Source organism: Hemicordylus capensis, chromosome 4 (assembly GCF_027244095.1).
Source record: "Hemicordylus capensis ecotype Gifberg chromosome 4, rHemCap1.1.pri, whole genome shotgun sequence".
NCBI lineage: Eukaryota > Metazoa > Chordata > Lepidosauria > Squamata > Cordylidae > Hemicordylus > Hemicordylus capensis.
The window spans coordinates 19,835,720-19,849,413 of NC_069660.1; the positions used below are offsets into that span (position 1 = coordinate 19,835,720).

Here is a 13,694-nt window from a genome sequence, read left to right on the forward strand (position 1 = left end):
TCTGCCCCTGATGGCTGAACCAATCCTGAAGCTCTCTTTCAGTAGGCTTAGGAAGCCGGAGGCAGGAGCCCTCTGGCCAGGGTCAAGCCTGGGAATCCTTTTGCAGCTGTCCTTGCCAGCCCATCTCATGCAACTGAAATGCCCCTTGTGGGAGAAATGCTTTTAGCTGTAAGTTGCTCTTGAAGGGAGTGGGAAATCCTCAAAATAAAGGCATGTGGTGCAAAATCTTGCATGCATGGACCTGCGAATGTGTGAGCCATGCATTAAAAAAAAAAATTATGGAAGTGGCTTTGAATATAAAGTATTATATTGTACAAAATGCGGTGGCTAAGTTTCTGTCTGGAGCTGCCCGGTGTGATCACATCGCACCTATTTTGAAAGAGCTGCACTGGTTACCAGTGTGTTTCTGGGTCCAATTCAGAGTGCTGCTTTTGACCTTTAAAGCCCTTAATGGTTTGGGCCCGGGAAACCTGAGGGACCGCCTGCTCCCAAGAGTTTCTGCCCGCTTGACAAGATCATCTGAGGGGGCTCTGCTCCAGGTGCTGACAATGAGGGAGGCTAGGTTGTCGTGCACTCAGGACAGGGACTTCTCTGTTGCTGCCCCCAGGCTTTGGAATGCTCTCCCAGTGGCCATTCGTTCCTCAGACTCCGTCACAGTTTTTAGAAAGCTGGTCAAATCTCGGCTTTTTATCCAGGCCTTTACATGATTGTTTTATTGCTGCTTCTGCATGTTTTTTATCCATGTATAGTGTTTTGTGTTTGTATATTATATATTTTAATATCAGATTGTTTTTATATTTTTACCTAAATACTTTTAATTTATTTTTATTATGTGTTTTAATTTTTGTAAACTGCCTTGCGATTGTTTTTAATGAAAGGCGGTATATAAATCTAACAATCCTCTCTAATAAAACGCTTGGTGTCCGTCCGTGGACAGACACCAAGCGTGTGTCTGTGCCTCCCTGCCCTGTTCTGCGCCTGCGCGAAGCGCAGGCCCAGAACAGGGCAAGGGAGACACGCTCGCCGGTACCTGGCAGCCATCTTGGGCGGCCAGAAGCGGCCGCCCCGAAGAAGCCGGAAAACCGGCGCGGGGTAAACTGGGCGAGGCAGCGGCAGAGCCGCTGCCTCGGCCAAAAGAGACGGAGGCCGGGGGTGGAGCGGAGGCCACTTAAATATTTTTTAAAAGGCACCCGCAGCCGACGCCGCCGACCCTCCCTCCCAGCTGACCCCCCCCATTAAGGGCCAAATCGGCCCAGCCACTTGCTCCCGCAGCTTCCGCCGCCGACCAACCGCCCGCCCACCCAGCTGCCGATACCTCCTTGCCCCCGGAACACGTCCTCCGCTTGATCCGCTGCTCAATTAACAGAAGGAGAGAGGTGCTCGCATGCAGAGCTCCACTCTCTTTAAAGTCTCTTCCCGAACTGGCGCTTTGCGTCCTTGCCGCCCAAACCGCCAGTTCGGGAAGAGACTTTAAAGAGAGTGGAGCTCTGCATGCGAGCACCTCTCTCCTTCTGTTAATTGAGCAGCGGATCAAGCGGAGGACGTGTTCCGGGGGCAAGGAGGTATCGGCAGCTGGGTGGGCGGGCGGTTGGTCGGCGGCGGAAGCTGCGGGGGCAAGTGGCTGGGCCAATTTGGCCCTTAATGGGGGGGTCAGCTGGGAGGGAGGGAGGGGGAATGGCAGGGGGGGGGCCAGGAGAGCCGTTACTAGGGCCTGTTGTTCAACGGGCCAAAATTAACTAGTAAAACAATAAAACAATAAATATTTTTATTCTGGATTACTTTGCATTGTGCTTTGGGGATGTTCTGAATGTCTAGCTGTGCTCAAAAGGGCACTACACAAACTTGTCGTTCTCTCTGGAGCCAGGATGGCTGGAGTGCACACTCAGAGCATGCCTGAAGTATTGGTTAACATAGGCTGAGTAAATGAAAGCTGTGCCTTCCCAACTGAATGGCTGGCTTGGTCATTTGTTTTAATAGAGACTTACAACTGCATTTGCTTATTTGCGACGTCCCGTAATAAACATGCATACATACATTCCTCTTTTACTAGGCCAGGGGTTATCAACCTGTGGTGCTCCAGATGTTGCTGCACTACAACTCACACCATTCCTAGCCCCAACAAACGGTAGCGGGAGACGATGGGAGTTGTAGTTCAGCAACATCTGCAGCACCACATTTTGATAACCCCTGTACTAGGCCAATATGATAACAATGGATCTCTTTTTACCTGACAGGTTAAAAGACCTGGGTCTTGAACGATACAGTACTATGGAACTATTCACACGGATTTTGCTTCCTGAGACCTTTCTGCTGGCTTGCGTCCTTCAGCAACATTACTTTCATAAAGATTTCCTGAAGATCACAGATCTGACTACTATTTCTATCAGGCCTGCTTCGTCATCTGGCAGGTACTATCTATAGTCTAATGCAGGGATTCTCAATGTTGGGTCCCCAGATGTTATTGGATGTCAACTCCCGTAATCCCCAATCAAAGGCCACTGGGGCTGGGGATTATGGGAGCTGGAGTCCAGTTGAGAATCCCTGGTCTCATGTATCCTCATTGTGTGGCTGGGGATGATGGGAGTTGTAGTCCAACAACATCTGGGGAACCCAAGGTTCAGAACCCCCGGTCTTATGTATTTGTCTTTTACGATGAGATATACACACATTTATTTGTGAGTTTGTGACTGAAATTGTGCAGTTCTTCTCAACTGGACACTTTCATTCAGAAATAAATATGTTTTTTAAGATGTGTTTTTTTTAATGTATGCACCATGTACACATTTCACATTGTGTATGGTCCGTTGCATCAGACATTCAGTTTCTCTCTGTAATCAAAGTAACAGCTCCTGGAACAATGTTTCCTGGGATAATCTTTTCAAAGCTGAGTTTTATGTCACGTATCTGAAGAAAGCAATCAAAGGGGGAAACGTCAGGGCAATGATAGCTACATACAACACACATTCTGCAGTAATCACAGGGTGGATAACTGTAGAGTTACTCCTAACTGAGGAAAGAGGCACCTTTTAAAGTGGTGGATCACTTATATTAAGCAGTGGGGAAGCAACTGTCCCTATCCAGTCCCATAGTAGCTGTTGCTGGTGTCTACCTTATGTTTCTTTTTAGATTGTGAGCCCTTTGGGGACAGGGAGCCATCTTTATTTTATTTTTATTTCACTATGTAAACTGCTTTGAGAACTTTTGTTGAAAAGGGGTATATAAATGATAGTAGTAGTAATAGTAGTAGTAGTAGAGCAGGCATTAAGACTGTTTCTCGTTTCCTACATGGAATGTGTATTTTCTAGTTTTATGCTATACAGTTAGTCTGAGACTTTGTGTAATGTGAAAATTATACTTTAATTTTGATTGCTGTATTTCATTTTTAATCCATCATAATGATTGTGTGAAGCAGGCGTCTATGCTTACCATTATAGTAAGGCCAAGATACTTCTGAAAAGGAATATTGTTGGGTAGTGTAATTAGTTTGCTCTAGTACAAGAGAAAGAAACACTGAGGTTATGTTGTGTTTCTCCGCAGTGACAAGAAAACTGAGACTAGAGTGTTCATCCTGGCTAATATGTAAGTTGGCTTGATCCCTTTAATCTTTTCAAAGCTCTTTCTTGTGAACAACACAATATGTCAATAGTTCAACAACAATAGTTCATTTTCTCCACCTAGGAGAGAAACTGAAACTGAAAAGAGCAAGGGTATTAACGTACACCAAAAAGTAGTGGGCTCATGTTTACAATGTGAAAGGGCATGCATAATGAGCAAAAGTGTAGAAAACATAGGACCAAACTGGACGAGGTCTGTGATTGGGTCTTCTGCCTCTTTAAAATTTGGCAAATAGCAACTATAGAGCTCCCAATCTGGATTAGGAACATGGGGAGGTGGTTAAACCCTTGCAGGATGATTTTTCTGATGAAACCAAACTGTTCAAACTGCTGTTTGCCCCAATTGGATATGCCTCTGGATAAGCCAAAAACATAAGACATGCCATTGTTTGGCATAATGTCTGAACTGTTCCTTTAGCGTTACCGTATGTCAAAATCTGTTATTCCTTATGCCACCAGCCTTTTGCCCTATTATTCAAAATCATTTTTATCATGTGATAATTGTTGTTATTGTATAATAGTTTGTGTGAAATTGATATTGTCATTGTTGTGCACCCAGACTGCAGTGATGGCAAAAGTCAACTTTGGAAGGATTCTAGTCTGTGGCATGACTGCCAGCAACACAGGAAGTTAATACCCCATGCACAAAGCTTCTGGTCTGACCCTTGCATATCCTGAAAGATGTCATCTATCCATTAAGCTACAATTTCCCAAAGCCGAAATATTCTTCAGTTACTATGTAGTAGATTTGTGCAACATTGGATTTCTGATGTCAGAATTGCTCTGACATTGGCCAAATTGGGAAAAATCAGCAGAAATCTGATCATGTATCGGGTTCCCAATATTGGGCTAGAACTATTAGAATTAATGTCGGAATGTCGCAACTAAAGTCAGAATTCAGTCAGGATAGTTGGAATCTCAAAATCACCGTTTGGGGGTGTGTGCTTCTCCATAGATGTATATGGGGATTTTAAATAATAATGTCAGAAATCCATTTCTGATACCGATTCTGATATTTTGGAGAGACCAAAGACCTGATTCTAACAGTCAGATCAGATCTGATATTTCCAATTGTGCACACCCCTACTATCTAGAGCTGAACCACATGTATATTCAAATCATAGATCAAAATCAGTTTTGTATAGCTAGCTGCTTTATACCAAGTCAGACCACTGGCCTGTCTAGTTAAGTGATAACTGTTCTCTTATTGGCAGCAGCTCTCCAAGGTTTCAGACAGGAGTCTTTCTCAGCCCTATCCAGAGATGCTAAGGATAAACCTGGGACCTTCTGCATGCAAAGCAGATATTCTGCCACTGAGCTATGGGTTCATTCCCAAAGCCATGTGCAAATTTCAGAAAATATAAATTTACCATTTCTGGTGGCAGTTATATGATTACCCTATCCAGAGTCTTAGGGATCCCCCACATATAGCTCCTGCACATATAGTACGATTCTTGATCTTTGATCTTTCATTAAAAGTGTATATATTCCTTGTCTTTCAAATATTCAGGCTTAAAGAAAATATCTTGAAACTGCAAAAAAGGTGAGGATGGAACAAGAGGGATGTGTCAAATATAAATGTGATTCCAGAGTCTCCCCCCCCCACCTTTGAGTTCATTTGATATGTGAAGAAAATCATAACACTTTGCCCCAGTTCCGTTAAGTAGATTTACACACACATCTCATTTGCTGAATTGGAAACTCGGCATAAATTGATTCACATTCAAATCTGCATCTGAGAGAAGACACAGTTGACACAATTAAATGGCTTTGAATGGGATATGCATTCTAAGGTGCATTCAGTTCCCCATCCCAATCCACAAAAGTAGGGGCGCCCTCTGGACTCGACTTCCAGTCTGAAGTCCAGTCCTCCACCACAGGGGGGATCCAAATGTCCCGTTGGGGACCTGGGTGGTGGCCGCACTGCCTGCCTGTGTTGTGCTGCCGCCAGGTGGCCTGCAGCAGCCCGCCCACCTGATCTCCCAGGGCCGGACTGGGGACACTGAGAGGGTGGTGGAATGTATGTGGGGAAGGGGCCGGGTTTTGAGCAGAATGGGTAATTAAGGGTGGGAGTCGGGGCACAGAGATGGGATGGGGCACACCGGGTGGGGTGGGGCGCACCAGGTGGAGCACACTGGGAATATGCCCTGTTGTCCTGAGGGCAGTCTGAGCCTGCTTCTCATGACCAATCGGAAGGAGAGGAGGTGCAGCTCTCCAGACAGGGAGAGGGGGAAAGGGAAGCCCGGACAGCTGGCTTGGGGAGAGCCCAGCGAGCGCAGCAGGGCGCACCGGGAAAATGCCCTGCTGCTCGGTGGGCCGATCCGAGCCTGCAGTCTCCTGTTGTGTGGCAGGGCCTGTGCCACCTGACTGTGCTTGCGCAGTCATCTTATTTATTATTTCTCTATGTAAACGGCTTTGGAATCTTTTGTTGAAAAGCGGTATATAAATATTTGTTGTTGTAATGCACATGATGTGACACACACGTGACATGACGCACGGGGTGCAAAAGGCGAGGCATTGTGAGTGGAGGCTGTTGAAAGGGAACTCTGAGCAAGCAACACTAGCAGCAGCCGCTCCAGGGAGAGAGAAAAAGAGAAATAGAGAGAGTGCCCCCGCTGGGCCAAGCGGTGACTTCAGGCGTGTGTGGAGAGGGAGAACCAGAAGCAAACAGTAGCACAAGGCAAGCACCTGCAGTGAGCCAGCCAGCACATGCTTCCCTTGCTTGCCACCGTGTACACCCCGTCCCCTGCCGACCAACAGAGAACTAGCAGCAGACCAGTTCAGTCCAGAGAACAGCAACAGGTAACAGTGGGGGGGGGGGTTAGTGCATTCAGCTAATTGAGGTGGCAGGATTGTCCATGCAAAATGTGAGATCTGCAAGTCAGTGGGAAGTATCTTATTCAGAATTTCTTCTAAAAAATATCTCCCAAAAGTTTCCAGCATTCCCAGAGCATGTTCTGGTGTAAAAAATAGTGCATTTCAGCTTAGATGGTGACAAAAGGCCTTTAGGTCCAGGCTCCATATTTACCTAGATGTATCTCTGCACAAAAGCCATCATTTGGTTACACATTTATTAGGACATGCCAGAAGATCATACATTTATGAGCAGGTTTTCCAGAAATCTTCTTTAGACTGGGTGTTGGAACAAAGTAAGGAGTGGAGCAAGGGAGAGAAATGTAGCGCATGCTGTTAAAGCTGATTTAACAGTAGCTGCATTCGCATGTAATCAGAGGGATATCTAGGGAAAATAGCGCCTAGGGCAAGCACGGAAAGTGCACTCCCTGTCCAAATATCTGACACCCATCTTTCAGATAACTTTACCATAATATCAGCTGAAAAATACAAGTCAATCTCGTTAATCTTTTAATATTTCAAAAACTATTTAGCAGTGGACGTAGCCAGACCAAAAAATGCTGGGAAACTACAAATTTCAGTATGCTGGGGGTCATGAAATACCCAAATACTATGTGGAGGTGTACTTGGAAAACTAAACAGAAGTGCCTTTCTAATTCTCTACTATGCATTGTAGCATCACTATTACATAAGTTTTAAAAATCATTGGAGAATTTGGCTTTTCTCAGATACTCTGAAAACAATTAAAGGATATGCAGAGTCAACTGTGTCACTGCTTGGAATAGATTCTAGTCTTTCAGAAAGACAGTTAAAATGAGAGAAAGAGAGCAAGAAACACCAATGGCCTTAATACTAAGGATTTCACACTGATTCAAAGACAAACTCACCATTAATAGCCATATTATTAAGATATCACATTAAACTCACTTATCACAAGAAGCAAAGTAAGAGCAAATGAATACAATCCTAGCTCATAAGCTTCAGCTCAGTATTCACAAGCCCTGATTCTCTGTACATAATGCCAAACTGAATATGTGTAAAGTGACTTATATTATATTAAATTTAAATTTTTTTTTAACCTGTAGCCCCTTTGGGGGGCTTCCTAAAGGCTGTGGGGGTGGGGAGGGCCTGCAAAGGTTCCCCCTCTCCCCACCGGCCTCAATTCATTGCCACAGCCCATCCGGGCTGATTTTTGGGCCTGTTCGGGCCTGCAAAGATTGGCGTGGTGGCCATTTTGAAGGCTGCCACACATGCTCAAATGGCCTCTGTGAGGCCTGGCAAGACCTAGGGCCTTGCAGGGACCATTTGAGCCTGTGCGGTGGCCATTTTTAAAAATGATTTTTAAAAAATGTCCGCCAAAAACAAAATGGCCACCACGCATGCTCAAATGGCCTCTGCAAGGCCTGGCATGACCTAGGGCCTCTCAAAGGCCTCTTGAGCATGCGTGGTGGCATTTTGTTTTTGGTGGCCATTTAAAAAATTCTTTTCATTTTAAAAAATGGCACCCCCCCTTCAAGTGGCGCCCAGGGCACATGCCCTGCCTGCCCTACCCTAGATATGCCCCTGCATGTAATGCAGAATCCAAAGGACTCGCAGTTCTGTGCCCCCTCCCCCTGCTGTCCCATCTGCATTCACATATTGGAGACTGCAGAGAGGTGGGGGAGTTGGCTGTATGGGCTTCCTTCTTGCTTGAAGGACAGACCACACAGCCAGTCAGGGAGGGGGAGAAGGAGAAGCTTCCTCCCTCAACTCAAGTCCGGCCAAATGAAACCTCTAATCTTGCATTCTGATGAAAAGGAGGCTCTCTGGACCCTCAGTTTGGAGCAGCAAAACTCACTACAAACTGAGGGTTCGCACTAGGGATGTGCACGGACTGGTCCAGAGCCCATTCTAAGGGTCTCCGGACTGGTCCAGACCTGGGGCCAGTCTGGCGGTCCAGGACTGGGTAGGGTGGATCTTTAAGGGCGGAGGAGGGTGTACTTCCCCTCCCGCCACTTTCCCCCCCTCCAGCGCTCCCTGTTTTTTAAGCATTTGGAGCGGCAGGGTATTTTCCTGCTACCCCTACCCCGTTCCTCATCAAAAGGCTTCAAAAGCCTCACTGTGCATGTGTGTCACGTCCTGCGTTGCGTGCGTGTGCACGTTGGGCATGCGTGCATGATGCACGGATGTGAAGTGTATGATGCGCGCACGCGCAGTGAGGCTTTTGAAGCCTTTTGACGAGGAATGGGGGTAGGAACGGCAGGAAGGAACCCTGCCGCCCCAAAGGCTTACAAAACGGGGAGCACTGGAGGGGGAAAAGCAGCAGGAGGGGTAAGTACACCCTCCCCCACCCTTAAAGATTCACCCTCCCCAGTGCTGGACCGCAGAGGTGCGGTTCCGTGCACACCACTAGTTCAAACTGGAGTCTCATTAGTGAAACTTTGGGTCGCACTACGGATGGGACTGGAGTTGGCTGGATTCAGACGTAATGGTAAGGAAACTGCAGGTCACTCCAACTATTATGTACAAATATGGCCTAACTGTTTATTCAGAAACAACTCCATTTTCTCCTCCTTTGTCTCCATCTTCCTTCCTGGCTCCATCCCCCACACTCTCTACAGGATACCCACTGGGACAAACTTCTCAACAACAAAATATAAAAGATTAGTAGATAGAAGTGTCTAGCACTTAGCTGAAGCTAATTAATTAAGTCTGCATAACTAACATTTGAACTTTAACAGCATGCCCAAAATGTCTTTACCATCACCACCACCAGCCTGCCCTTGTTTTCCATCAATTTCCAGTCTGAAGAAGAGTTCTGGAGAACTTGAAAACTTGCTCATGAGGACTTCATGATATTTTGGTTAGTCCTAATAAAAGAATTAGCACATTGTGATTTGGGGATTTCTTATGCTGTATCTCTATTTCACCACATGGTGGCATATTTCTTACAACCAGCAACAACATGAAGTTCTCACCTTGTGAACTGATTTCTTTGCAAAATAAAATTAAATAATTGTGAACAATCACCCAGGGCCTTCAGATAGTCTTTCTAATCTTTCTTCTAGCCTCAACAACTTAAGAGTTGTTGCTTGAAAACTCTTAAATACTGTAAGGTTTAGAGGCCAGAGCTGCCAAAGTTATCTATAACAATAAGAGATACCGTGATGTTTTAATGCATCAGTAATGCCCCTGAGGTTTACCCAGTTAAATTAAAGCAAAGCCTCTTGTCCTGGGATAACTCTTGACTAAATTGATTAGGGGACGTCCTATTGAAATGTACTAGTCCTTTAGACTACTCCAATTAGTACTGTTCAGTAAGTTAGTCAAAATGTCAGCCGAATGTTAGCCATTAAAAATCCCAGTTGTTGTGGGGTTTGAGGCTTTGCTTTGCTGTGTCTTCAACAGGCTGGCCACTGAAAAGCTACAAGATGTTGTGCAAAGTGGACTGGACCAGTCTGAGAAAATAGCAGCATGTGAAACCACAGAAAAGAGTCGTCATGATAAACTGGGTAATGACAAACTGTTAACTTCTGTACTAAAAATGTAGTTCAGCATGGATTTAACCCTGAAACTGTACTAGTAAAAACAGTTTTCATTTTGCAAGCTGTGAAGGAATGAGGCCTTAACCTCCTCTTTTTGTATAGGAGACTTCTGTATTGCAATTGCTTTGCTTACTCCCTATGTTAAAAAGCTGAGCAAGGGTCAAAAGTTCACAGCTCCTGTTCTACAGTTTGGTTTTGGAGGAAGAAGAGTTTGTTAAAGGTTTGGAGGGAAGTGGGGGTTTGATTTTATTGGGTATGTTTTAAAAATGGAGAGAACTTAAGTTGTGATGATTGGATGGTTTGGAAAAATTGGAGGGAAGTTAGAGAATATAAGGAGGCTGCCTTCACCAGTGTTTAGTGCAGTATGCATCAGTCAGAGTGAAGATCAAGTGAACATCAGAGCTGGAAAGAGCTGCAGAACTGGAGTGTGAAAGAAGAACTGAAAAGAGTTGCTGAGAATAAGGGCTGGAAAATCATTAGGAGAGAGTTAATCTCTCTAGAGAGCTGAATCACTCACCAGCAGTCTGGGAGGCTATTCTGAAAGCTTAGCCCATTTTCCAGTGATTGTAGGAACCTTTGGGCTCATGGGTGAGCCTGGTGCTCCCAAGGCACTCTGTTAACCTCGTCTCCCTGCTTGTGTGCTGCTGTAGCGTGTGGCAACACATGGGTAGACCCCCGACCGGGAGGCTACAAGCAGCCTCCCGGTCTTGGGGGTCCCCCAGAATGCCCCACACATTTGCATGGGGCATCCTGGGACTTCTGGGGGTCAGGTAGCCCCCAATCCCCGCAGCCCCCACAGGCCCTGTGGCGGGGCTGGTAGTTGTGTGGGTGGCCGAGTCGGCCGACTGGGGCAGCACAACTGCTCATCTGTGGGGAGAGCAAGCTAAGCCTGCTGTCATGCCCCACTCAAAGACATTGGAGAGGAGTGGGAGGCAAGGGACTTACTAGAAAGTGGGGAGGTGCCTGAAGAGGAGTAGGCCGGTAATGTGAATGGGGAGGTAATTGAGACAGGCCAGGGCGAGTGTTTGGCGCAGGAGGGGCCATTAGGGCTAGGTGATCTTTGGAGAGAAGAGTCAGGATCTGAGCCAGAGTTTGAATGGCCACTATCTCCTCGATGACGCAGAAGGGAAAGACGTCGGCAGCAGGTGAGGGAATTATGAAGGAGTAATAGGCTGGTGAGAAGACAGATTGAATCGATGGCAGCTGGTGGGGGTGGAGTGTTGATTAAGTGCACGTGGCCGCTGACTATAAACCAGGCAGCCTGTGCCTTGAACCAACTGCTGGAAACAACACATCAAATCTGCTTGGAGATTTTGTTGGAGAGATTGCGACTTTGGAATTCGGGCTGCCCACTCCTCAATTCTGTATTCTTGGTGAGACTGTTAAACCTGACTCTTTAGCAGTAAAACTGAAACTTGAGGTACTGGCTATTGTGTCATGTATTTCTGACCAACATCTTCTGTTGAGTGAGCTCATGACACCCGGTCTCCCTGCAGAGCCCTCCCAGGCTCTACTCACGGATCGTGTGCAGAGCCTCTGGGTTTGAAACACTAGAACTGTGAAGTGAGAGCAGGACCAGCCTCCAGAGGCAGGATGCCTCTCAATACCAGTTGCAGTAGGAGAGAAGGCAGGCCCTCCCCTCTTGCCTGTGGGCTCCCCAGAGGCATTTGGAGGGCCACTGTGTGAAACAGGATGCTGGACTAGATAGGTCTTGAGCCTGATCCATCAGGGCTTGTCTTATGACCTAAGGCTAAAGTGTGTGAAGGAGGAAGTCCCACAACCCTGCACAAGCAAAGCCCAACAAGAAATCTGGTTTTGTGTGCTGACTGTTAATGATGAGATACATTTCACTGTGGTTGTTCACCATTTCATGTTTTCAGACTGTTCTGGTCTTCAGTGTTCTTTTTGTTGTTGTTGTTGCATGCATGTTATCGGGGATTATCTAATATTGCTGTAACAGCACACAGGTTCTGCTTTTAAACCCCCACCCCCCAAATTGTATCACATAGGATAGAGTTTTCAAAAGAATGGTTGATATCAGGGATGTAGCAAAGTTGGAGTGGGCCCTGAGACAAAAATTGAAGATGGGCCCTTGCCCAGTTTCTACCTCCCTGTCTTCTTCTTTGGAGAGTTGGGCGGGCGGGGGGAGAACAAAGGGTAAACTGTTGTTCAGTTCATGCTCCCACCCCTGTTCAATTATTATTACACCCATGATTGATATTAGGTCCCTGTTGACATCTACTGAATTTAAGTAGGCTTTCCAGCTGATAACTGTAACCTGCATTGTGCTGGTTCTCCTGGATTCAAGTGTAATAAATATAATGTAATACATTTACTGACCCCAGAAGTGTCTTCCAGATGAATTCTGTTTCAGGTGGAGAGATTCAGATCCTTTATTCTCTTTTATCAGGAGGTATGATGGACTTAAGCTCTTCCCCTTTAACCTAGGAGTTACTGCTAGTTGCTGCAGCCTGAATATTAAAAAGAGACACCAAACATTTAAAAATATTCATTATCTGTGGTGAAAAAAGGTCGCCAAAACTATCAAACCTCCTTTTAGGAGTTAAAAACATAAACTGTTTTATCTCAGCCATTTTGCAATGGATTTGCACCAAATTGAGAGGGGTGGTTTCTCTTGCCCGCTAGGTGATGAGTGCACTATTTCAGAGGGGTTGGGTAGATACATTTGACTTTATAAGCAATATAATTTTCAGGGTTTATAATGGCAGAATGTTGAAAACACTCCTCATCTTACCTATATTGGCATGACTGTGCCAGTATAATTCCCTAACCGTATTCACACATTATGTTGAAAACTCGTATGAGTGTATAGAGTACACTGGTACAGTTATTCACATGTTATGTTGAACATAAGTAGAGCAGTACGCTTTCTATCTGTATCCTGCATTTCAAGCGTATGTACTGAGATTCACTTTCTCTAGGCAGACCAGAGATATCTAAGAGAGAATTCTCAGCATCTGCATCAAACTACAGGTCCCAGGATTCTTGAGTTGTAGGACCATGACAGAAACTAGTACAAGATCAATATAATTTTGCTGTTTAGACCTGCCTTCTTACTTGCCATCCTATTCCCTTATTCCTCTGTTGGGCTTTATTTTATTTTATTTTATTTTACATTTTATATCCCGCTCTTCCTCCAAGGAGCCCAGAGCAGTGTACTACATACTTAGGTTTCTCCTCAGAACAACCCTGTGAAGTAGGTTAGGCTGAGAGAGAAGTGACTGGCCCAGAGTCACCCAGCAAGTCTCATGGCTGAATGGGGATTTGAACCTGGGTCTCCCCGGTCCTAGTCTGGCACTCTAGCCACTACACCACTCAAAATGCAACCACAATCTGTTTCTCCTGCAGTTATTTTGCATTTTAAAAATCTCAAATGCTTTGTTTCCTTAGTGGAGAAGATGAATGAATGGACAAATGTGGTTGATACGTTGGAGTTCCTTTTTTTGAAGCTCTTGGCAATGGTTCGGGCAACACAGGTGTTCATATGGAGATTTCTGGAGCTGCACATCCTTAAGATTATTTCCACCTGGATAATCTGGATCACTATTCAGGAGGTCAGTGAATAACTCATAAATTAACCCCTGTAGGCTCATCTCCAGTTGCTATAATGATCTCCTAGCAAAATACCTGTAATTTTGACCATAACTGTGTCTGTGGAGTGGGACGGATTCACTGAATAGTA

At 45.6% G+C, this 13,694-nt stretch overlaps 1 protein-coding gene across 1 annotated transcript in view; it reads left to right on the top strand.

Annotated features, from left to right (window-relative positions):
• LOC128322323 (piezo-type mechanosensitive ion channel component 2-like) overlaps positions 1-13,694 on the top strand; it is a 119,569-nt gene that overhangs the window by 23,547 nt on the left and 82,328 nt on the right. The window contains exons 13-18 of the mRNA XM_053243383.1: positions 2,235-2,408; positions 3,538-3,579; positions 5,125-5,157; positions 6,288-6,416; positions 9,855-9,958; positions 13,403-13,566. Of these exons, the coding sequence (XP_053099358.1) occupies positions 2,235-2,408; positions 3,538-3,579; positions 5,125-5,157; positions 6,288-6,416; positions 9,855-9,958; positions 13,403-13,566 (646 nt within the window). The remainder of the gene's footprint in view (positions 1-2,234; positions 2,409-3,537; positions 3,580-5,124; positions 5,158-6,287; positions 6,417-9,854; positions 9,959-13,402; positions 13,567-13,694) is intronic.